The sequence below is a fragment of the Hippocampus guttulatus genome, chromosome 21 (genome assembly GCF_054856545.1).
Source record: "Hippocampus guttulatus isolate MCC_2025c chromosome 21, RoL_Hgut_1.0, whole genome shotgun sequence".
NCBI lineage: Eukaryota > Metazoa > Chordata > Actinopteri > Syngnathiformes > Syngnathidae > Hippocampus > Hippocampus guttulatus.
In genome coordinates this window covers 4,526,340-4,549,864 of record NC_141281.1, presented here as the reverse complement: position 1 = coordinate 4,549,864, position 23,525 = coordinate 4,526,340, and the positions used below count along the sequence as shown (strand labels likewise).

Below are 23,525 nucleotides of genomic sequence, written 5' to 3'. Positions count from 1 at the left end.
ATTGACGTTTTATTAGAAATGCTTGTGAATTTAGATAAGTTATTCTAATTAGATTTTAAGATCTTTAAGAAGATAAAAGAGATTACCACAATGTGTTACATCACCCAAGTGTTAAAAGTAATCTCAAGTGAAAGATTTAACCTCGTGACAGAGAATATAATATAAAGGATCTCCTGGTTTCTTCTAGCATTCCAGAAAAGAAACAGAAACAAGAGAAGAAAACCGCAACTGCGTTACTTGAACTTTGCAGAAAGGAAAGCATTTAAGGAAGTAAGTGTGAGCGCCATGAAGACTGTGTGACAATTTACCCCCCCGTGCATTTATAAACAGCAGCTGAGCTCACAGGCTTGTGGAAACAATGCATGTGCATATTAGCCTCCAGATTATGCTGTTGTAAACACATCCATGTGCTGGAACTCCTCATCTCCTCTCTGTTTCCTTGCAACTTGGCTCATAAGACTTGCCTTTGTGCTTATGCAGGCGTTTTGATGGAAATTAGCACTGTAACCATTTAAATTGAAACCAATGTTGGTTAACTTTCAGTCATCTGGCGCTATCCTTCATCGGATGCCATGGCCGGCATTGCGCGGATGACAGGAAAGGTGACAGGCGGCCCGGATGCTGATGTGCCGCTTAACACCGTTCTCCTGTTACAGCTTCCTCGACCACACTGGAAGAGGAGCCATCCAGCAGGAGAATTATCAGCATTCATTGGATTAATGTAGGACAGGGGCTGAAAGGTAACACGGTAGCCCAAGAGCAATTTAACCTTGGTCTTTCAAGCACGTTTTCATTTGGATATATTTTTTGTGTCCACATATCGTTGTGATGAAGTTACTTGATAGGTTTTGGCATTATTAGCCCCCTCCCACTGTCCAGCCAGATGCTCATCGCACCAAAATGTATCCATCCCCCATTGTCATTGATAGATGTCCAGCCTTTTCTGTGTGAGTGTGTGAGAGACTTGATCTGGATACAGTGCAGGATCTATTGATGTATTCACAGTATTGAGAGGCAAGCTATCACCCTCCCTCCATTTCCTGTTTTTTCCCCACTTTAAAATACTGTATTAATATACAATTTATAGTCAATGTATTTTTTAAACGACATAGCCCAGTATCTTTGTTGCATTGTTACTATATTCTTTGCAAGCATCACAAGGTACAAGTAGTAGAAAACAGCAGACGGCTTTCAGTGGCCGTGCCTTTATTTGAGTTTGTGTTCATTGTTGTTAACCGGAATTGATTGGCTGAGTCTATTTGGTTTGCCGAAAGGGCCATAAGAGAAATTAATGGCCCGGGATCCCCAGGAGAGATTTGGGACAAATGGAGCCTGGCCAGGCCTTGCGGTGTCTCATCCGAGTGGAATCACCAATGGGGATCAGCTGGGAAAGCATCAGGATGGAGGCAATGGAGTGGAAGGTATACAGAAAGAGTGAGCGTGACGCATCAGATTGGCTTCTCGTCGCCTTCTGGACAGGCCGTGAAAGCTACTTCAACATGCCATCATTGGTTACTATCTTATCTCAAGGGTTTAAAAATTGATGACATATAAAAGCATCATTAAGACATATTGGACCCACGTAGACTAAACTTATCCACATCCTCTGTTTTGCCATTGGAGCTTCAGAATCAGTGGGCCAGTGGTACCCTCCCCCTAGTTTTGAGGAGGCGGAACGGACAGTGTTTCAAAACATGTCAAGTGGACTACGACAAGGTCACAAAGAGACTCCAAGGTAAGAATAAACATGAGTGCATTTATCTTTTGCAATGACGCATTGTTACACTCCTATTAGTCATGAACATTGACTGTGCTGAGCAGGCCGTGTTATTGAGGGAATCGTGTTTTTGGAATGTTGGTTTCTCAAAGTTCTTTGTGGAGTGTCAATTTAGCTCCGAAAGATTGTAAAAATTTCTGTGCAATTAATTGATGTCCCTTGATACCATGTTTTAGTACCAGGTGAACCGTTGCAGTATTTTACTTCAGTTGCTCATTCTCCAACGCTGTTGAAAGCAGATGGCCTTGAGTGTGGGAGAGAGAGCCATTGGGGCCATTGTAGGGGCAGCAGTCGCAGATGCAGCAGGTAAGATAAAATATGCAGTCATGATGCGGGGAAGGAATTGCTGTCACGACAGAAATTAGACCTCTTTGTTACATTTACAAAACACTGATGGTATTTGTTGAACTACTATTTGGCTATGCAGCTCTGTAGAAGATTCATTTTTCGAGCTAATTCAATTTTGACAGTGATATTTTTGCATAGGATAAAACCAAAGGAATTAGACGTTTCATAACTTAGTTTTTGTTTTATTTTGTGCCACAAGCTAGACAGACGTCTGTCAATGGTCGATGCACTTTGAGACATCTGTTCAAGCTGATAAGAAAGAAGGGGTGGCTCTCAAGACATTTTGACTGCAAGTTGATGGAAAAGGACTCCTGGGCTCTTAAATAAATAGCAAAGAGCTTTCGGTGGTTCCAGTTACTTTCCCGCAGCTCGTCGTAATAGACTCATATGTGCTCTCTTGTTTTATTGCCTGTGTGTGTGCTGAATGTGTGTGTTCTCCAATGCAGCCCAGCCCATGCACTGGATTTACAATCTAGACAGACTCAGAGAAGTTCTCGCTGACCTGGAACCCACACCAGAGTTTCGTGCCGACTCGGCAAATCCTTTCTACCGCAGGAAGACAGGCGAGCAGACGTGCTATGGCGACCAAGCTTACGTCCTGTTGGAATCATTGAGTCAGTGCGGAGGTACACGACTGAGTCAGGCGGGACAATGCGTCATACGTTGTCATAACATTTTTTTTTTTTTTGTAAAGACTCAAATGTGTCATCACCATTGTGAACCATGTCACTGGGAAATGAGAGCATGAAAGAAATTCCACATCATTTTAAAATACACATGTTACGATATAATTGAAGACCATCAATTTCCAATCGGGATAAAAGTGAGTGAATTTCAGCAAGCTACAAAGGCGCTTTGCTTTCTTGTGTGTCGGCAGGTGTCCATGTGGACGATTTGACTCAACGTACCTACAAGTTTTTTGGCACAGGGACAGTGTACGACTTGCCACTCAATGACCCTTACCGCAAGAAAGGAGGTACATCTTCACAGTATTTTGCATGTAACTGTCGATTCCAACATTCCTGTCAGTGGCTGCACAACAGCCACGGACATGCACAAACGTCCATAAAAATATTCAATTTTTTCAATAAGTTACATTTTTAATAAGTAATCACAGCTGCATCGTCATTATGGAGCAGCGCACCAAGACAAAAGCTTTACTTCAGTTAGTTACATGGCATCAAAGGCAAAGAGAGACAGAAACTATTTCATGAGTTAATCATTCTTGTATTGACACAACAGTACCCATTGATAAATATCAATCCATTAAAAAATTAATTTGAAAAAAATGCTTGAATTTTCCAGGCCCCAAAGCCGTCCTTCCTATTGATGGTCCTTGGAGGCATGGGAGCCTCAAAGCTTTCTTGAGAAATGTGGACGCTGGCAAAGAAGAAACTGGTATATAATAATAAAGATTTCTATCATTGATGACTGCTATTTTGAGTTGTGAACTGTTTGCATGTGTATTTGTTTGAGGCTGTGACGAGGACTGTCAAATGGACGGCGTTACCAAGCTGGCTCCAGTGGTGGCCTTTTATGCTGGCCAAGGCGACATGCTGGAGAAAGTGGAGAAAGTGATCAGGGTGACCCAAAATAACGATATATGTGTGGCTGTGACATTGGCTGCAGCTAGGTAAGGAAAAATGTTGAACACGCACAATATCTTAACATTTGGTTTCTCATTGGAGGGAAAGTTGTAATGCTCCACCGTTTTGTCTGTTTTATGAATGTGGTCAGGATTTTGGAACATTTCATTCTGAATGGTCCAAGTCCCAAAGCTCTGGAAGCAGTTTTGGCTCAGTTGAATGATCCGCAAAGACAAAACCCTCAAGAGCTCGATAACATTGTCATCGGTAAGACTACGTTTGCCCTTCAAAACATCCATTTGAGGCCATATCCACACTAGGCCACTGGAATGTGCCCATTAGCTACTTCCTCTCCAGTTTTCTGCTGGCCTTTAAAAAAAAAAAAAAAAAAAAATTTAACTTTCAAACTCAATCTCTGTCGGCATCATGGCCCATCAGTTCCGCAATCTTGCAACAAGTTAAGCCTACCTTAATTTTCTCATGTCTCTGCGGAAGCACATCTACACCAGGTGAAGAATAACCTGGCCAAGACGTCCCAGCAGCTCATACCCGCTCTCTTCACAAACACATGAGGTAAGCTCGTCAGATAGTCTGATGACGTGGCGAAACTCTTCTACCCCTCTGCTCCGGCCTTTCATCTTCAGACTAATGACCGCCTTTCAACTGCCGTTTTTATTTTCTCCTTCCTACTGTGTTGAGTTTTACGAGGGTAAAAGGGGCAGACAATAAATGCTCATGTAAAAACGTCTGCCTTGGGAGGGTAGTCATGATGTGCAACTAAATTGCGGTTCTGTCCAGCTTTGCCCGGTGCATTCCAAGGAGCGCTACATGGAGTCCTGACGGTGAGCCAACTGGATGAAGCTGTCAGGGACACCATGCGCTGCGGGGGGTGCACCGCCAGCCGAGCCTCCTTCATCGGAGCCTGCTTGGGGGCACAGGTATTAGCGCTGAGCAAAGAACTAACTACGTTTTCAAAGGAAGGGTGTTAACTTTCATTCCGGACTGAGTTTAATCATGTTCACGATATCATTACGAATATAGAATGCTTAACAAGATTCTTAGACAGCTACCCAGACTGATGTTTTTTTGTTTGTTTGTTTGTTTGTTTGTTTGTTTGTTTGTTTTGTGCACTGGCAAGATTACACCAAAACTAGAGAGCGCAGACCTTCGTCAGGGCCAAGCAATGGCATCAACAAAATTCCCAGATCCCAAACAAAATTGAAATGTCTCTTCCGAAGCGAATGCACCGTCACGCTCCAAACATTCACGCAAGTCAGTTTGGCAGTTTTAAAAATACACTAGCCTGCAATTAATTCTGCATTTGAACTACAAACCTGTCTTGCATATTTCAAGGCTGCTCAGTCTGGAGACACTCGAATGCAATACCTCACTGTTACCTCCCCATTGTGAATATGCGCGCGCATGTTACATCAATTGTCACGCTTTTATGGTCTGCAGCAAAGTTTGAAATGGCAAAGTGTCAAACTACCCCGTTGAGAAAACGCTGTCAGCGAGGCAAGAAAAATGTCATTAAAAAAAAAAACGAAAAGAAAAAGGAAGGAAAGGCATTAGTGCTCACTTTGTACCTGGGAAAATCGTTCAAAACACTGAAAATCTATACTTGTCATGTTTTTGCATGAATCTCACATCAAGAATCAATTACATCGGGACCTTTCACAAATCAAAGCAGCGTATTGCAAACGTTCTGATTTGGGCTCAGTACACGTAATCTTGAGCTGCACGAAACCCACTTTAATCCAGTTCTCCATCATCGGTTCGGAAGCGTAAACGCTGATCTGGCCCGTGTTTCCGTTGTGGGGGTGTGTGGGTGGGATAGCGGGAGCTGCGTCAGCTGCAATGACATCATCGCAGCATGACACTGTGTAACTTGCCAATAAATTCAGCAAAGAAAAGGACACACAGTAAACAAAGGACAACAGTAGAAGAGAACCAGCATTTTGGTGTACTTTCTCTTTGGCACTTAGTTGCTTCATATAAAAGAAGACAAGCTCATGTCCTCCGATTTCATCCCATTTGTCATATAGAGATTTCTCTTTTGACCAATCAAGGGCATGCAAACTCCACTCATGAAATTGTACGTATTTTAGGAGTGTGGCACTTTTTGAAAACAAAAAACAATAAACAAACAAAAACTGCTATGCAGTGAAATGAATTTGAGCCTTAATTAAACGTGTCAGTCAGTCTTGTTTTTAATGTCTTTGCAGACTGGCCTCCAAGGAATCCCTGAATCTTGGAAGAAGAAGACACTTCGATACCCTCAGCTGCTGGAGCTAGTTGAAAATATGTTCCAAAAATCATGTTAAATTGCAGTTAATCATTGAGTTTGCCTTGTATGATCCACTACTATTAGTTGCGGTGAGTGTCTTTTCCTGCTGCTAATATTCACTTTCCTCAAGTTACAGATGGTGCTTTGAAATGACAATTCATGACAGTCTCATTTTAAAAGTCTCGGACTGAATGAGACTCGAACCTGTTTGTCATGTCAAAGTTGCATTATGTAAGAAGAGGGGAGTCTGTGCCAATTGCTTGAGTTGGGTCAGAAGAACCTTGAAACCCATCTAATAAAGGATTGTGTTGCTTGCATGTGCATGATGCTTTGATACTAAGTGCTGTATTTACTTGCATTATGGCTGCAGGAGCTTTTTATTCCTTTTTTATATGTATGCATGCATGGCATATACACGTATGCATGTATGTCTGTTCTAATGGTCAAAGGTTTAGACCATCGAAACATCTGTGTGGTCTAAGAATAACACACAAATGAACCTAATGATGAATAAACTTCCACAACATTGTTTAGCTGGGGAAATAGGTCACTGCTGAGAGTGCACAGGTAACAAACATAAGGGAAGTCATTTGATTTCTCCCTGTGCCTGACTTCCTCCTACACAGCAGGTAGGCTGTGCATGTCTGGCATAATTATATCCAGACCTGAAGAGTTGTTTTTTCCCCCAATCTGCCAAAATCCAATTCCACGAGGTAGCTTTTCTAAGAAACGGAAGGAGGGTGATCAAATTGTGAAGTGAAAAGATTGCCATCCTCCCCATGTCAATATCTTGGTAAATTCCAAAACGGCTCTATCCTGTGCCTTAACTTTGGCATCAACAAGGTACAGAGACAGATCTTGAAGCTGAGTTACTACACCACTTTTGAATGTTGTTGCAATTGGAAAGGTCGAAGTCGAGCCTGGACAACAAAAAACACCCACATCCACTGACATGAGACAGATGAGTCTCCTACTACTCCCTCGTGAACCCACCACCTGGACTTCATGTAGAAGTCATGAAAATACCATTATATGTTTACAGCTAATGCCAGCATACAATATTTTGAAGGGGGAAAAAGACAGGGAGGGTTGATGGTGAAGAGGTCAAAGGTTCACAGCCATGTCATGATGATGGTGGACAGTGTGGGCTACTGGTTAGCACGTCTGCTTCCCAGGTTTGAGGTTCCGCATTTGAAGCATGGGTCCATCGTTCTTGTGTGCATGTTTGTCCTTGCATGATTTTCTTCCTCCCGCATAACATGTTGATGATGGGTGATTGAAGACTCCAAATTGTCCATCAATTTGAAGGCGAATGGTTGTTTGCCAATATGTGCCCTGTGTTTGGATAGCGACCGGTGCATGGTGGAGGGCCAGATGCACGGATTGTGTGGGTGTGATGAAAAAAAAATCACAGTTGCCTGTCTAATGGCACAGAATGGAACCTCTTGTATGTTATTAGCTTCTATTTTATTCTACGTTTTCTGTGGATCATTTTACATGTGTTTACATGTTCTGATGATCTCATTTTAAATAAAAAATACGACTCGGTTACATTTTGAAATATAACAAAAGACTATTCTTTTAAAATTCGAAACGTATGTAAGTCGCTCCAACGCGTCACTTTTTTTGCAACGCAATGCAAAAAAAAAAAAAAGAGAAAAACAAAATGCGCTTTTCAAAGCTAAGCGTGTGAAACAAGCGAGAAATGCCAAAAGAAACTTCAGCTGTTTCGAGCAACCGAAAGACCGCATGCGCAGTTTCAAGGCCAACTGTCAGATTGCTTTGGGTGGAAGGGAACTCTCTTGGTGTCGTATCATCTTGGTTGCATTCAACAGCTGGGTGGAACTCCCGACAAAAACTTGCTTCAGTGACGTTTTCAAAAGAGATGGAAATTGGACCGCTTTGAAATAACCCTACCGTAGAATCAAGACTCACTTCTCCTCGTTGTCATGGATTTTAATGTCAAGCGGCTAGCTGCAGACGCGGGTACCTTCCTAAGTCGTGCTGTGCAAGTAAGTTTTTTCAACGCTTTGCTGGTGGACGTGGTTGCTAATAAGCTGCTAGCTTCCACCCAGATGAGAGACCTTTGAAAATGTCGTAACCTTGGCATTGACTGTGTTATACATTTTGATCAACATGGAGATGTGTGTCTTACAACCACGTTACACTAGGCCATGCAGCACGGCAATGTTTTTGTCCATTGGTCAGCAGGAGATTAACATTAAAACAGGCCGCTAAAAAAAGATAATACCGTGTACAGTACTCTTCATTAGCTGCACGCATGACGTTGATTTGCGTCCAGTTGATAATACAAGACTGAAACATTCCAGTCCAGAAAGTAGGGTGGGCGTTACGTGCATTAATCATTTGGTTTGGAGTTTAATATGTATTTCGTTCTTTTAAAAGTTCACAGAAGAGAAGTTTGGCCAGGCTGAGAAGACAGAATTGGATGCCCATTTGGAGAATCTTTTGGTAAGAGCTGAGACCACCAAGCAATGGACAGAAAAAATCATGAAGCAGACCGAGGTCTTATTACAACCCAACCCAAGTAAGAACATGCTCTTTATTACAAATTAAATACAATAGATGAAATCAGTTTGTGGTACGTGCAGAATCATTATAGTTTGTGATGAGCAAGAGGTGTAAAGTTTGTAGAATGTTACATTTGTAAGGCACATAAGATCAACAAACGGAGCTCCAAATATTGTACATCCACATTCAGGATTGGTGTGTGACATCTGTCAGCTCAGCTGTGCACGCTCCTCAATTCGCACCATTTTACGGCAAAAATGCAACAAACCACCTGGTGTTATTAGTCTTGGACACGGACAAGTGGATTTGTATTTTTTTTTCACTAGTTGCTTTTTGCATTAATAATGCTGTCAGGAGATTTTTTTCCGTGTTGAATGTTACAGTCTCGTACATTCCCCCCTGACTGTCTCATGACTTTGTAATTGAGTTTCCCTTGTAATTTCCAGATGTCCGACTTGAAGAATTTGTGTACGAGAAACTGGAAAAAAAGGTCCCAACGCGAATGAACAACCATGAACTGTTGGGCCAGTCCATGATTGACTCAGGAAATGAATTTGGTCCCGGGACTGCTTATGGTGATTATCAATTGTGTATATTTTTGGTACACGTGGTACATGCTCTGTATCATCCAATCAGCGTTCTGCAGGGCTGAGTTACAGCACTAGTTTCTAGATTGTACCGTCTCCTGTCCTGTGCAATAATGGGAGTGATGGTTTGTTTGTGCTGCTCACTATTGTAGGAAATGCTTTGATAAAATGTGGCGAGACCCAGAAGCAAATCGGCGGTGCAGAGCGAGAGTTAATTCAAAGTTCTGCCATCAATTTCCTGACCCCTTTCAGGAACTTTCTGGAGGGGGACTTCAAAACAATCCTGGTGAGCTGGTAGTGGAGGATGCCATTCTCTACCCTTTTCATGCAATTTCAACAACAATCTAATCTTAGATAATTCACACAATGGTTGTATCACTCTTGCTCTGGAGTCAGTAAATTCTACCTCATTGCTCACGTGGGTCAGTACAGTATACTGTTTGCTTTATTTTTTTTCTTGCAAATGTTTTGATATTTTCAAAAACATTTTTTCATTCCATAGACGTTAGACCAACTACTTTCTAAAGGGAAAACACATCAAATCATTAACTTGTTTTGCATGTACCTGGAAATTGTAATACATAAGTTTCTGTTCATCATTTCTTTCCAGAAAGAACGAAAGCTGCTGCAGGTCAAGCGTTTGGATCTGGATGCAGCCAAAACGAGACTCAAGAAGGCCCGCATGGCTGATGCTCGAGCTGCTGTACGTATATGTTGTCAAATATTGCTTTTACTGCAGTGTTCTTTTACAACTTGGTGTCTTGGTGATGTTTCAACATTGATCTGCCGTCAAAAAAATGTTTCTTCCCCAAAAATATGAGGCAATAGCCTCTTCAAAGAAGGAAAACTACCGGGGCCTCAAAGGCAGTATGAAGTCACATGACTGTCAACGGGTACATACGACATATTTAGTCTTCCCTTTTCTTGTCACTTATTCATTTGCAACTTCACCAGCGTCACTCCATTGTATTCATCCAGACCACATTTGCACAAAGTGTTTTCGCCGTGATCTTCAATTTACCTTAAGTGACGTCTCAATGAAATGACAAAATCGAGGACTGCTGTCATTTTGGAGTCATTACTCCGAACATTTGTCCCTCCTTCCTCCTCTGTACTTCTCCTCGATGGGAGCTCTGGTGGGTGGAGCTAACATGTAAATAATAGAGCGAGGATGGATGACAGAGGAGGTTGCTAATTAAGAAATCTGGTAATAGATGACGTCACATCACCACAAACTGGTCTTCTCCGTGACTGGATTTAAAGCAAGCAAGAGTGTCCACGGTTTGCGTGGAAGTCTTCGAACATCGCAAATGGATTACGTGAAATGATGTGTTCCAGAGCCTGAGTGGTGTTGGGAATAGCCGCGTTTTGTCACACAAAAGCAAATCATCCCGCCAGTCTTTAAGTCTGATGCGGAGTGACTTAGCAGTTCTCGCTCTAACTCTTGTCACTGTTTTTAAATTGCAAAGCTGCAGATGTGAGATGGGGAAGTGACAGAGGTAAGTGGAATGCTGGAGCCATGTTTGACCTTAAAAAAAAAAAAAGGTCCCAGACACACATGCACGCACCGAAGCCATCTCCTCTCAGAGTAATATCCTCTGTAGTCACACTTGGACTTGTGTAAGATTGAGGCAAAAGCTATCATTTGTTTGGAGTATGCTTTTCGGGACCGCAAAACACTTATCTCATGTGTTCTATCCCATGTGTCTATGGTGGAGTTCATCTCGAAATCACTTTTATCCTTTCCTGCAGGCAGAACAGGAGCTAAGGATGACTCAGAGTGAATTTGACCGTCAGGCTGAGATCACGCGACTGCTGCTCGAAGGCGTCAGCAGCACCCATGTGTGTATCCTGGCTTGCCTTCACACAACCTGACACCTCCATCTCAGTCACACATTTTAAAATAAAAAAAAAAGAAATTTACAAATGTAATTGCCAAGTGGGTACACCACAAGAGAAAACCTTTTGGAATGAAGGGATCCTTGTATAAAATGCATGCAGAAGTATAAAATGCATTTTCAATGTTACAGTTACAACGCACAAAATTGATGTGACTTGATTTCTGTATTTTTACTGCACCCAAATGGTTTTTGCTTTAGTCAAGTTGTTGTAACAGTAGCGTCAAAGCAGCTGAGATAATGAGGCTATATAATGCGTCCTGAGGTCAACATAAATCGGCAACCTTTTCATATCCTTCGCACATTTCTTCTTGTGTGTAATCAGGCACACCACCTGCGCTGTTTGAATGATTTTGTGGAGGCTCAGACGACCTACTATGCGCAATGTTACCAGTATATGGTGGATCTGCAAAAGCAGTTGGGAAGGTAAAATTACGCTCTGAACAATTCTACCATTGATTTCCTTTTATCAGCGTTTCACGCGTGTTTCTCGTCTCTCTCTCTCTGGCTAGTTTTCCTTCGTCATTCTCCAATAACAACCAGTCGTCAGTGACGGAAGGGGCCAGCATTTCAGTGCCCACCATACCAGTGTCGGCCTCCCTGCCCGCCTCTTCCAGCCGTGGCGGCTCAGCCACCTCCGGTGGCTTCAGCGAATTGCGTATCTCCAGCGGCAGCCGCAAAGCGAGGGTCCTTTACGACTACGACGCGGCGAGCAGCAGTGAACTTTCCCTGCTGGCCGATGAGGTGAGCCACTCTTGTAGCTGTCTACAATACGGTCGTACCTTGATTGAGATGTGCCCCAATTTACGAGGTTTTCAAGTTCGCAGCCATCACTTTTTTAATGCAAGAGGCACGATATGTGTTTGCAGGTTATCACAGTCAGCAGCGTGCCAGGCATGGATTCCGACTGGCTCATGGGAGAGCGAGGCAGCCAGAAGGGCAAAGTACCAATCACCTATCTGGAATTACTTAACTGAAACATGCAAATAGCATCTTCAGTCGTGAGCTTATGCTGCCATGTCAGCCCTCTTCCATTCTGTTTTTATTTTATATAATATATAAAAAGTCAGGCTCCATTTTTAGTGAGGACACCTGAACTCGAAGCTGGAATCAGTGCGTTCAAGTGAACGGGGGGGGGGGAAATGGAGTTGATGTTTTTGCATGCAACTGGCTTACATTTCAATTTTTTTTTTTTAAAGTTGCCTCTCTTCCATGCCTTTGTATTTGATGTTAAGCAATTTGCAATGGGTGCCAGAACATCTTCCAAAGTTTTCCATGCATTTCTTTTTGTTTACATGATATAAATATCTATATACAGTATACACATCTCAGTTGCCTAAGCGTGTAAGTTTGGAGTCTCTCTCTACTTTGTTCATTGCTACCGTAAAGTAATTTTTTTTTCCCCCCTTAGCACTTCATCCTGAAAACTAGGGTGATGCTCGTTCAGAATTGGATTGACCATAATGAGATATTGTATATGTTTATGAAATAGCAGTGGACAACAGCTTTGTGAAGTTTGGCACAAGCTATGTGAGCACTTTTAACTTTTAAGTGCCAGATGAAATTAGTCGGGAACGAAATCAGTTTTATTCCAAACAATTTGCCAAACATTTTCAACAACTTTTAGTTTTTGTCCAAATCCAACAGTATTCAGATTGGCAATTTGTTCTACTTTTTAGCCTCGACTCCTGTTACTTGATATTTATTGCTAATTGGAAAACTCAAAGATGTGAACATCAAAATGTTCACATTTTTGTAGGGATTTGTCAACCTATGGCTACTTTGAGATTAAGTTATTTGCTGGGTGTATAGTTGGCAAATGATTAGTTTTATCGTATGGCACGCTGATCAATATGCTATCTTTGATATCTTCTGATATGATGATATCATCTGATATGATGGGTGTGGCATGGCTAATACATCATCCTTCCCCAACTGCATCTCGTCATGAATATGTTACCTTTACAGTGTGGAAGCTTTAAGTATGCCATTACACATGTGCTATTTGTTTGATAAGATTTGTAAAGTGAATGCATTAAAAAAAATGTAAAAAGGAGATCATTTTTGCTTCGTTGGAGTTTAATGGCGCTGAGTACTGAGGGTTTTATAATTAATTGTGATGTGTGCATGCAAAATCAGCCAGCAGGTGGCAGAATAATACCGTCTCCCTGATTGCGACAATTTTAAGTACATTTGGACGACATAGTGACAATCTCTGTACCACTCGTTTTTCAAAACAAAACGGAAAGAAAAAATTTCCCCCCCCCCCCCCCCCCCGAAAAAATACCTCAACATTTTTCAATTTTCAGCAGTAAAATTTCATATTTAGTTTCTAATGAATTTGATGACCATGAAAACATTCTGCCGCTTGCCGTTGACTGAAAATGACATCCTAAATCGGCGTAATTCAGGTAACAACCAGTAACGGCTCGCCTTGCGAGCTTGACCGAACAATTCCGTCGCTACATAAATTGTAGACAATGCTCATTTATGGCAGGCACTAGTTTGCAGTGTGGGCAGCACGGCGGAAGACAGGTTAGCGTGCCGGCCTCACAGTGCAGAGGTCATTGGTTCGGTTCCGGTCTGCGGCCTTCCTGTGTGGAGTTTGCATGTTCTCCCTGTGCCTGTGTGGGTTTTCCCTGTGTACTCCCAATTTCCTTCCACATTCCAAAAACATGCATGGTAGTCTTAAGTGATCACTCGAACTTATCCCTCGGTGTGAGTGACCGCGGATGGTTGTTTTCAATGAGTGTGCCCTAGATTTGGCTGGCAACCAGTTCAGAGTGTACCCCACCTATTGCCCGAAGACAGCTGGGATAGGCTCCAGCACATCCGCAACCCTCGTGAGGATAAGCGGATCTGATAACGGATGGATAGTTTATAGTGTAGTCGAAATTCAACACATAGAGGGGTGTTTCTATGTTTACCAATTGGACCACTCCAAACAAACACTAAGTATTTTTCAGAATTAATATCTGGTGCCTTTTTCATGTCCCCTGGACTGAAGAACATTGATTTACGTTTGTCTCCTTCGAAAGTGTTCGCAGGGGAAGTGTGAGAAGATGTGCAGTGTGGTATCCTCTCGTGTGTCAGCATCCAAATGTGTGCCTCCCACTACTGCCACTGGCGCTTCATGCATTCCGTGCTCACAACGGTGAGTATAAAAACACACATGCAGACCCATATACCCATTCGGAACACTGACCTACTTTGAAAGACCTGTTTCAATGGAGGCAGATTTACCCCAAATAGCCAAGTTGCAGGGTGATTTATTTCCACCGTAGTATTTATTTTACACATTCATGCTAAAATTTAACAGCTTTGTAGTTACTCTGAAATAATTTCTATCAGCGGCACATATTTCGGACAGTGTGAACCTGCAACCTGAGAAACACCCCTCTCTTCCACAAAAGCAAACCAACGATGATTCACTTCCTGGAGGTGCCCTGGATACCTTGTGTCCCATTACTTTAGTCTTATATATTCACTGCACAACGAGGCTCATCTTATCTGGATAATCAATCAACAATATTCTCACTTGTCCTTTCATTTGTATTTGCAAACTCAACGTGATTAGAATGTCCTAAATTGGAACAGTTGATGGTTTGCACAATCACCCAGCATACGAATGCAGACTCAGCAACTTCTCACCAGGGGCTTCCTCTTTCGACAAAAAGTAATTTTGAATGCGATAAATACATGTGGGTTGCATTTCTGGTACTGCTGAGAAATCAGAACAGTTATTCCAAGTGCGGTGGAATCTCCCAAAATGTATTTATTTGCGTGAAAATCTCTTGTCAACCATGTCAAAATGACCACCAGATAAATTCATTAGGGAGTAACCACGAGGACAACCTCATCAACGATGTAACCGACTGCTCATAGTTATGTATTATTTAGTTGAGTTGCGTGGCATTTACTTGCTGGAATGTTGCAAACCAAGAAAAAAAAAAGATTTGGTTCTGCAAGGGTTCTCTCTAGTTTCTATTTATACGTCTTCAACCGCCATGACCTTGAGCATCACCACAGCGGTATTTTGGTTACCTTCTGGTTAGGCCTCATGCAATCTGCCACAAATGCAGATGTTATCGACCTTCCCGTTTCTCAGTGACTCCACTCATTAAGAATTCACACGCACGTACGTCTTTTGTGCTTTTTGAATTTCTTGACGGGTGGTTTCTGCACACCGCCGCGGTATACGAGTGAGCTCACGAGGACCGGCTTCCAAAAGTAGCTATGCTTTGAAAGAAGGTGTCCATGTTGTATTTGCCCTTCATCCGAACGGAAGGAAACCCTGCTCCTTGAGATAACGGAACTGGTCAGTTGCTGCACATTTGAGCAAAACAGGAAATTTCTTGTTTCCTCCGCTGCTTATAGCGGCAGCTTGCACCACACCACTTCTGCATCTGTTCACGCATGAAGCACACCACCAAGCACACGCTCACACACAAAGCGAGGCACGGCCGCAGTTTTACTTTGAGGTACTAAGGAGGCCGCGGCTTTGAACCGCCCTCCTGGCGGTGCCTGCGGTGGGAAACGAGATCTTCTGTGCCATAACTGAGTTGCTGATCAGTGTATCACAGGATATCATAGCAATCATCAGTAACATACCAATACGTTGCAAGTTGTCTCATTGATCCGATGCTTCAAAAGTGCTCATGCCAGTGTCTTGACGCAATGCTTATTTTTGGATTAGATTGGATTGGATTGGATAAATTTTATTGTGTCAATGATCTCCCCTGTAATCTTCCTGGAGTGGAGAAACTTTAACATTTCCAAATATCAACCATCCAAAATAAACTGTCTTGGAATTATGTGACATAACGATGTCTAGAGACACACAGTATATAGGACCTACAAAGCTTTGAATATCCAAGACAGGTTGACAAAAAGTTAACTTTATTTGTGAAATTGGCACACATTTCCAGCCTAATTTGCTGAGACCTTATAAAGCATCAATAGGATGTCGGTTTGAAATATTTCTTTTTGATCGATTTGTGTATCACTTTGGGCTTCACAGTGAGGAATACAATCATTAAAATGCCCACTAAAGAAACGCAAACAGGCACAAAAAGGAGAATGTACCAAAAAATGGACTCTCCGGTTTCTTCGTGACAGAAAAATGACTGATAATCCCACATGCTGCGTGTTTGGGAGAGATCTGTACATTCGATGTCCGACTGGCCGACCATATGCACGGTCTTTGTTGTTGTAAATGTCCGAAACCACTCTGTTTGGCAGCAGTTGAATGGATTTCCTGTGAGGAAAACGGTGTGAAGTTTCGAGGCTAATTTGTCGGCCTGAGCCGAGGGAATAGAGGACAGCTTGTTGTCCCTTAAATCGAGCTGTTTCAAGTCAAGACTCGCGACGGACGCCGGGAGATGTGCGATGGAGTTGCGTGAAATATTCAGAGATTTCAGATTCGGAAAAGCTGCAAAGTCCAAGTCCCCGACGTGCGTGTTTCCCAAACCCAAGTGGTGTAACGTTGCGCTCAGGCTCTTTATCGATTGTTGGCCTCTTAGTCCAGGGTTGTCAGATAGTTCTAAATGTGTGAGAGAAAGACCAGAGAATGCCGAAGGCGGAATTCTTTCAAGGTGGCATCCCTTTAGGAAAAGCCGCCTCAGGGACACGGTGGCGTTCCAGGCTACACCTGCGCTGGCCTCAACTTCCTCAGGAAGGCAGATGCCGATGTTGTTGTAACTGAGGTCCGCCGACCGAAGGCTTGGCAAGTTGAACAAGAGTCCCGATGACAAGCAGTTCAGATCATTCTGGCTCACGTTCAGGTCTGTCAAATTGCCAAGAGTTCTCAACGTAACGTCGTCCGCCGCAATCTCTTTCAGTCTGTTGTTGCTGACGTCCAACTCGCACAAGCTACCAGAGAACTGCTCCGAAGTTAGATTCAAGCGCTCGAGACAGTTGCTGCACATTCGGAGTCTAGACAGGGACGGCATTTGGCGGATGAATCCCCGCGGGAAGTACTGCAACTGATTTCCCCGTAGGTCTAAAATCTCCAGCGAGGAGACGTCGCCGTGGAGGTTGTCGTCCCACAGCGTAGCCGTGAGGATGGTGTTGTTCCTCCTCAGGTTGTAGAACGTGATGGTGGCGGTCAAGTTGGGGAAGGCGGCGTCGTCCGCCAGGTGCTCATAAAAACTCACGGTGTTGTGAGACAGGTACAGATTCCGTAAGCGGCTAGCGTTGGGTAAGAACGGAAAGAAGAGCAGTTTGTTATCGGATAGATCGAGCGTCTCGATTTGGAAAGTGACGTTGACGTCCTGCCTGGAGATGAACCACTCGATGAAGTTGTGGCTGGCGTTTAGGACCGCTAGCTGTGTCATGTGGAAGTCCGTCAGGCAAGGAAGATAATTGAAGGCCAAATTGAGCCGCTGTAATCCGGGCGTGCCGTCAAAGGCGTTGTCGATCTCAAACAGGAGGTTCCTCTGCAGGTCCAGCTCTTTGACCCGACGGAGATCCCTGAATGAGGTCTCGTCCAGGCGCCGTAAGAGATTCCCCGAAAGATTTAGGTACTCCAAGGATGTTAGATTTTCAAGCAGGACGGCAGCCATTTCTTCATCCAGCGTATTCTCGGATAGATCTAAAGATTTGATCCTGGGCAGCGTCTTTAAAGCTTTGCTGGTTTCTGGGTAGCTCATATACAGACTATTATTTGCTAAATTCAGACTTGTTAAGAATTTGCAGTACTGAAAAGTCTTGGCGTGTAACATCTCCACGTGGTTGCAGGCTAAACTGAGGGTAGTGAGTGACGGATACCGAAGAGAGTTGTCGTGTAGTGTCCTGATAAGATTGTGATGGAGTTGAAGCTCCTCGGTGCTGCTCGGCAGTCCCTCGGGTACTGACGTGAGGTTGCTATTGTTGCACAGAGCTGCTCTTTGTGTCTGTAGACAAGGAAAGAGAACACGCGCTGCTTGACAACAATGTCCTCAGAAACTTTTTCTGGCAAATACCTCGAGGGATTTTCTGTACAGAGAATGGATGGATGGGTGTTGGGCTTTCGTTTTGTGAAGAGAGAAATTGTTTTATGATCTTTATCTGTTTTACCGACACCAAGCAGGATATTACGTCACTAGCAGGATAATGCTGATACGACGACTGCTAATACGACATAACAACAGTACATGGATTATTTTAAAAAAATGATTGCCCCTTAATTAACGTTTCGTGTCAACTTGAGAGGCTTAAGCGAGTGTCCTACGCCCAGGAATAAAAATGACAACAACAGAACCAGAATACCCTATTTTTAAGAACAATTTTTTTCATTAAACCACCCATGGCCATGTGCGGGTAATATGGAACTCAGTTCACTGTATGAAAAGACAGCACTTACCAGCTTGCACTGACTGTGTTGCGGATGACTTGAGGCTGGTACGAGGACGGTCCACATGGATAGCATTAAACAAATAATGATGGGTGAAGGGCCTGACATTTTAGCATACTCACTGTTCAAAAAAATCATGGAAAAGAAAGAGAGACATTTTACAGAGAGGCAGAATCGACTTTTCTTTTGTTTTTTTCTAAATTTATTTCATCTTCATCATGGGTTTGATTCCGGCTCTCCTGTGCGGAATTTGCATGTTCCAAAAACATGTGTGGCGGGTTAATTGGGCACTCCAAATTGTCCCTCGGTGTGATTGTGAGTGTGAATGCTTGTTTGTCTATGAGTGGGCCCTTCAATTGGCTGGCAACCAGTACGGGGTGTACCCCGCCTGCTGCCCGAAGACGGCTGGGAAAGGCTCCAGCACGCCCACGACCTTCATGAGGATAAGCGGATTAGAAAATGAATGGATGAATGGATTTAATCTTCATTTTTTTCCCTTTATTTAATACCTCCAAGATATGAAAGAAGTGTGCATTGTGCTTAATAGTCATGATATTAAAAAACATTTTTTATTTCACTAATTTCACTTTGTGGGTCTCTAGGCAATGTGGAAAATGTTTTTTTTTCTTTTTTTTTTTTTTCAGAAAAATCAACTCCGGATAATCGAGTAATCGAAGGTAAGAGCAACAATATGCATTGCAACCGATAGATAAACATTTCAAATAATCATTCCGATTGCTCTTTAGACAGTCGGTGTTCGTTTTCCAAACTGAAAAGTGCATCATGCTTTCACTTACAGTGGTGGTTAGATGCGGATCCCCCAAGCCACTGATGCCTGCTCCCCTGACCATATCGCTGCCTCGCTCTCCGCCGTAGTGTGCCTTCTCATGCGTGATCTTCATGTGCCGCCCTCTGACAGAAGCAATGACACCTCTGTTTTACTATTCGCGGAAGCATGCAACGGAAACCGAGTCACATGGACAAGCTGCAATCAGAGAGAGGTTCTCAAGCTCAAGGGGGCCACAGGAAGGCAGGCAAGTGCTGCTCAACTTCTCTTCTTCCTCTTCGCCGGAGCCCAGGCGTTATATCTCGCATATTAGAATTGTGGTTGCGAGCGCAGCTGCCACCACACCAACCCTGGCAAAACACGCCCTCGACACTCTTTTGACACACTCTTGGCCTCTTCTGATCAGCCAACATGCTGGAGAGGAAACCAGTCAACGTACACACCCTTCCTGCTCGGTTTGAGGCCTGCTGCTACAATACCTACTTCAGTTAGAATGATATTATTGGATCTTATCTATTGAATAGTTTCAACACTATTAGGCCCGATGTAAGACACACCAGGGAAATTGGGAAACATGAATTGTGTTCATCGCAAATCAGCATGATAGTTTTGTTTTTGCTTTTTTTTAATGTTTGGCATTTTTTTTCTGCATTGATCAAATTGTCCCTGGAGGCATATTTTGACCCAAGTTGTTTATCCTTGGTATCCACCCCTCAGGCAAAAATAGGGAACAAGGAATAAGGAAGTGAAGTGGCTGGCTGGAGCATAGGTCGAAAGTGGGGCAAAAAAAAATAAAAAATCTGTGGCACGTGATACCTTGTGGCAAAATCGATTTTCGACTGGCAGTTTTCTCAGCACTCTTAGTGCTCCTGTCCTGGTTGTATAGGAATTATCAATTGGCTGTGTAAGCATGCATTTTGACCTGTGGGAGGCATTATTGTCTTTTGAAACGATTTTTTAAGTACAGCTTTTGTTTTGATGCAGGTGTACCTCAGGGTTTTATCTGTTTACTCCAGTCAATTGGCTCATGTATTGCCATGCTTTTGCCTATGTTGGTTTTCCAGTGTCACGCTTCTCTGTTTATGTGAATTATGAACTACAGTTCTATCATTTCCTTTATTTGTTGATATTCAGAGCAATTTGAGAGGCATAGGTGCATCGCCACGAAGGCACGTGGTGAAATCTACGTCATAAACTGAAATCGGAGCATGTCTAATGCTGTGTTGACTGAAGATGATTTTTCGGCCTTATTTTTTGCCTCGCTTCGGGGATTAAGGCTGTGATGAGGAACAGCACAACATGTGAATCTGAGTTCTATTTCTGTGAACTGAGGAGGAGGAATAGTCGCTATTGTCGTAGGGGGATGTGGGATGTTTTCTCACAGGAAAAAAACAATTCTTCAGTTTCATGCTGTTGAAATTCTTCAGAACCAGTTTATTGTTGTGGCTGTAGCGTGCAATGAATAATAAGCAAAATGTCAGGAGCTCCTCGGTGCAGCGTTACTTCAGTGTTAAAATGGGGAGCATGAATGACAACGATGACGCAACAGATGCAGAGAAGCAAGATATTCCCCATCCAGGATAATCGTTTGTTGTTGGCTATCAGAAATATTTCTTGCACAAGTTTATGTCTTGTGCCAGCCTAAAGGTTTTCAAAACGGATATTGTATTTAAAGTGAGAGTATAAAGTAAATTTATTATTATTGTTATTATTTTTACTAAATAGTACATTTCAGAGTTTATACTTTTAATCAGGCAAAGGAGTTGAGTTGTTTAATTACATTGTGTCTGCGTGTACTTTTGCCACCTCTTTGAATGCTCAGAAAATGCATTGGAAGAGCTTGCATCGAAAAATAACATTCACAAGACCATCGCTGCACTGACCTCTTGTGGAAACAGCCTCAAACGAGAAGTCATCAGCAATCATTCATTTCAGCCATTTAGATTGAGCAGACGCCATGAAGAGATCTTGAACGCAAACAAAGCCTCTGGGGAATATGTCGAGACGATATGAAGAATGAAGACATCGAGTCGTGGACATATGAGATCATTCCACAAGCAAAATGCATCGACAAGCCATTTCGAGTGGCCCCATGTAATGACTTTATTCTCCAATTTTTAAGCTGTACAGAAGCCAATAGTACCATAGATAAAAGAGGGAAATAAATAGTAGAGCGTAATACAACAGTAGCACATTAAAAACGACACGCTGATGTGACGTACAGGTTCTGCCCATACTGGATGCGTGGACTTAAAAGTAACGGATTGTAATGGTCCGTACGGCACTTCTCATGCATGGCAACTACTAAGTCAGGTCACGTTGATGTGGCATAAATACAAATCCGAACTAACACGGGACGTAATAGATTATTCCACATTGAGCTGTTTTCCCAAATACATAGAGCTTCAGTATTTTTAAATTGAGTCATATAGTGTTTGCCACAGTCTAGAATAGTTCATCTGGACCTTCAAATACAAGTCAAACCTGTGGTACGTGTTCAGCACTGAATCGGGGGATAATGTTCGATATTTTGATGTTCTGCGTGTAAAAAGTAATCTGGAATCGAAACTGTAAAGGTGTTAGCTTCCACGCTGATACATGAATAAACAGAGTCCTTTTCACAGTCAAAATTCTGACGCAGGAGTCGTGAGCTGTTCAAATGTAGTCAAAATGTCCGCAGTCCCCGGTATGAATGTGAAGAGGTGGAAGAGAACGGTTTGGCCTTCAAGACCTTCAGTGACAGTCCCCTCCAAAAGTATTGGAACAGCCGTGTCAATTCCTTTGCGTTTGTCGTTCCAATACCTTTGGAGAGGACCGTCCATTCAGCTCCTAGCCATCCAGCGGCTTCCCCAAGTACACCATTGTGACCTCCGTGTTGCCGTACACTGCGGAGACAGCAGGGAACATGCAGGCTTTGGGCAGTCCTCGAAACGCAACTCCCAGAAACTCAAACCCCCTCTCGAAAGCTAATGTCTTATCATCCATGTCGAGAATCACTCGTATTCTCTCGCCAATCTGCAGAAGAAAAGAACACAATGGGTGATGGTGTTCATCAACATCTAGATTTTATTCATGGTCATATAAGTGTACAAAGAGGTTAGCCATTTTATAGACAGGGGACTACTCAGTTATGGGCCATACCTGATATTTGGGTGCATTGTTACACTGTGGAAAGTTCCCGTTCACCTCCCCGTTGTGGAGCAAGTTGTTGTCGACCAGGTTCCAGCCCCAGCTCTGGTCATCACTGCCCAGAAGAGCCACGTAGCCTTGGCACTGCATCGATGCCCGCTTGGTCGCAATGCCGATCACCGCCACCGTGCCCAGAGGGCCTTCCCACCAGATCTCCCAGGCGTGACGCCCTTCCGAAAAGCCAATCTTGCCCCGTGCTCCATCTGTGCTCTGGGCGATGGGGTTGCGGTGAAGGGTGAATCCGTTCTTCTTCACGTACACGTTGCGAGAGCAGTCATGGGAGCTCAGAGCGTGTTGAAACGATTTGAGCTGGAAACAGATTCGATGTTGTATCATTTATAATATTTTACACAGAGATAAGGCTCGAGCCTAGTTTGGAACCCTGAACCTCAGAAGTTTCCCCCTGTATGGCTTATTCTCTGTGATCTTTAATAATTGTCTGCTTCACCAATGCAGCAATAAGCGGGTACGTTGTTTTGGTAATTATGCTTCCGTCTAATGCACCAGGCACATTTACGTGCGGTGATGGTACAGATCAAACATCTTGATGATCCACGGGTCTCCCAATGGGAACCAAACAGTAAACCCACCTTGCCCTTGTAGGAAGGGAGGTTGCACAGGATGTCAGACCGCAGGGCTTCTTCACTTAGTGTTCGAGCAGCCAGGCTGCGCCACACCTCGCTGTTTTCATCCGCCAAAATGTTGTTCCAGTGCCAGCACACCAAGGCGCATCGAGTCAAATCGGCGAGCTCCAAATAGGAGAAAATAAGCTCCAGGACCCGAGCAGGTAGTCTACCGGCCACCCCTGCTCCACCCCCGGATGCCGCAGTGTAGGGAGGGCCGGCGGAGCTGCAACTAGCTCCAGCTGCTGCGCCCAGACTACAGGAGCCTCCACCGGCCGCACCCGACATAATAGTCCCACCGTTTGCAAACGAGCGAAAACTATCACCTAACACCACAGAATGACGCCCAAGTATTAATTTAATGTCAACATTTCAGCTCTTGACACATACATGGGCGCTACTGGAACCACAACAGTATGGATCCCATTCCAGTTCGACCGCTGACGGGAAATGATGCGTTAGGTCCCTGAAGAAACAAAGTAATATCAATGAATAAATGTATTGGCAAAGAATATAGTCTACAGAAACCCTTGTATTTATCTTTGTATTTATATTTTGTATTTATTATGCTTAGTTTG

The 23,525-nt window shown here is 43.3% G+C and overlaps 4 protein-coding genes across 6 annotated transcripts; 2 read left to right on the top strand and 2 right to left on the bottom strand.

Moving 5' to 3' along the window:
- The first annotated feature begins 1,604 nt into the window (after positions 1-1,604).
- Positions 1,605-6,319, top strand: selenoj (selenoprotein J). Of its 2 annotated transcripts, none has more exons than XM_086102598.1 (10): positions 1,605-1,735; positions 2,017-2,083; positions 2,572-2,751; positions 3,003-3,101; positions 3,431-3,523; positions 3,602-3,758; positions 3,863-3,978; positions 4,207-4,284; positions 4,510-4,649; positions 5,937-6,319. In XM_086102598.1, the coding sequence occupies exons 2-10, from the start codon at positions 2,017-2,019 to the stop codon at positions 6,033-6,035; spliced, it is 1,029 nt and encodes a 342-aa protein (XP_085958724.1). In that variant the 5' UTR covers positions 1,605-1,735; the 3' UTR covers positions 6,036-6,319. The 2 variants fall into 2 exon arrangements, with proteins under 2 accessions (XP_085958724.1, XP_085958723.1); XM_086102597.1 differs by having other exon boundaries at positions 1,615-1,735; positions 1,954-2,083.
- A 1,476-nt stretch (positions 6,320-7,795) lies between these two features.
- On the top strand, positions 7,796-13,071 carry sh3glb1a (SH3-domain GRB2-like endophilin B1a). The gene is made up of 9 exons (XM_086101904.1): positions 7,796-8,010; positions 8,405-8,546; positions 8,977-9,105; positions 9,270-9,403; positions 9,728-9,820; positions 10,870-10,959; positions 11,341-11,441; positions 11,528-11,759; positions 11,885-13,071. Exons 1-9 carry the CDS (start codon positions 7,948-7,950, stop codon positions 11,990-11,992), a joined length of 1,092 nt encoding a protein of 363 aa, XP_085958030.1. The 5' UTR covers positions 7,796-7,947; the 3' UTR covers positions 11,993-13,071.
- A 2,826-nt stretch (positions 13,072-15,897) lies between these two features.
- nrros (negative regulator of reactive oxygen species) lies at positions 15,898-19,388 on the bottom strand. 2 transcript variants are annotated; one of them, XM_086101902.1, is made up of 3 exons: positions 19,146-19,388; positions 18,358-18,469; positions 15,898-17,908 (listed from the first exon to the last, which is right to left on the bottom strand). In XM_086101902.1, the coding sequence occupies exons 2-3, from the start codon at positions 18,454-18,456 to the stop codon at positions 15,971-15,973; spliced, it is 2,037 nt and encodes a 678-aa protein (XP_085958028.1). In that variant the 5' UTR covers positions 18,457-18,469; positions 19,146-19,388; the 3' UTR covers positions 15,898-15,970. The 2 variants fall into 2 exon arrangements, with proteins under 2 accessions (XP_085958028.1, XP_085958029.1); XM_086101903.1 differs by having other exon boundaries at positions 18,358-18,392; positions 19,146-19,387.
- A 1,836-nt stretch (positions 19,389-21,224) lies between these two features.
- fbxo45 (F-box protein 45) lies at positions 21,225-23,384 on the bottom strand. Its single transcript, XM_086101905.1, has 3 exons — positions 22,915-23,384; positions 22,277-22,633; positions 21,225-22,150 (listed from the first exon to the last, which is right to left on the bottom strand). The coding sequence occupies exons 1-3, from the start codon at positions 23,233-23,235 to the stop codon at positions 21,965-21,967; spliced, it is 864 nt and encodes a 287-aa protein (XP_085958031.1). The 5' UTR covers positions 23,236-23,384; the 3' UTR covers positions 21,225-21,964.
- Positions 23,385-23,525: the final 141 nt, after the last annotated feature.

Bases quoted from the DNA above. Each gene is read 5' to 3' on its own strand.
- sh3glb1a (XM_086101904.1), top strand. From the start codon at position 7,948: ATGGATTTTAATGTCAAGCGGCTAGCTGCAGACGCGGGTACCTTCCTA. The intron at 9,404-9,727 runs GTGAGCTGGTAG...ATTTCTTTCCAG, and splicing joins GGGACTTCAAAACAATCCTG to AAAGAACGAAAGCTGCTGCA. The intron at 11,760-11,884 runs GTGAGCCACTCT...ATGTGTTTGCAG, and splicing joins TTTCCCTGCTGGCCGATGAG to GTTATCACAGTCAGCAGCGT.
- nrros (XM_086101902.1), bottom strand. From the start codon at position 18,456: ATGTCAGGCCCTTCACCCATCATTATTTGTTTAATGCTATCCATGTGG. The intron at 17,909-18,357 runs GTAAGTGCTGTC...CCTTGTCTACAG, and splicing joins AACACAGTCAGTGCAAGCTG to ACACAAAGAGCAGCTCTGTG.
- fbxo45 (XM_086101905.1), bottom strand. From the start codon at position 23,235: ATGTCGGGTGCGGCCGGTGGAGGCTCCTGTAGTCTGGGCGCAGCAGCT. The intron at 22,634-22,914 runs GTGGGTTTACTG...ATCTGTTTCCAG, and splicing joins TCCCTTCCTACAAGGGCAAG to CTCAAATCGTTTCAACACGC. The intron at 22,151-22,276 runs GTATGGCCCATA...TTTCTTCTGCAG, and splicing joins ACAATGCACCCAAATATCAG to ATTGGCGAGAGAATACGAGT.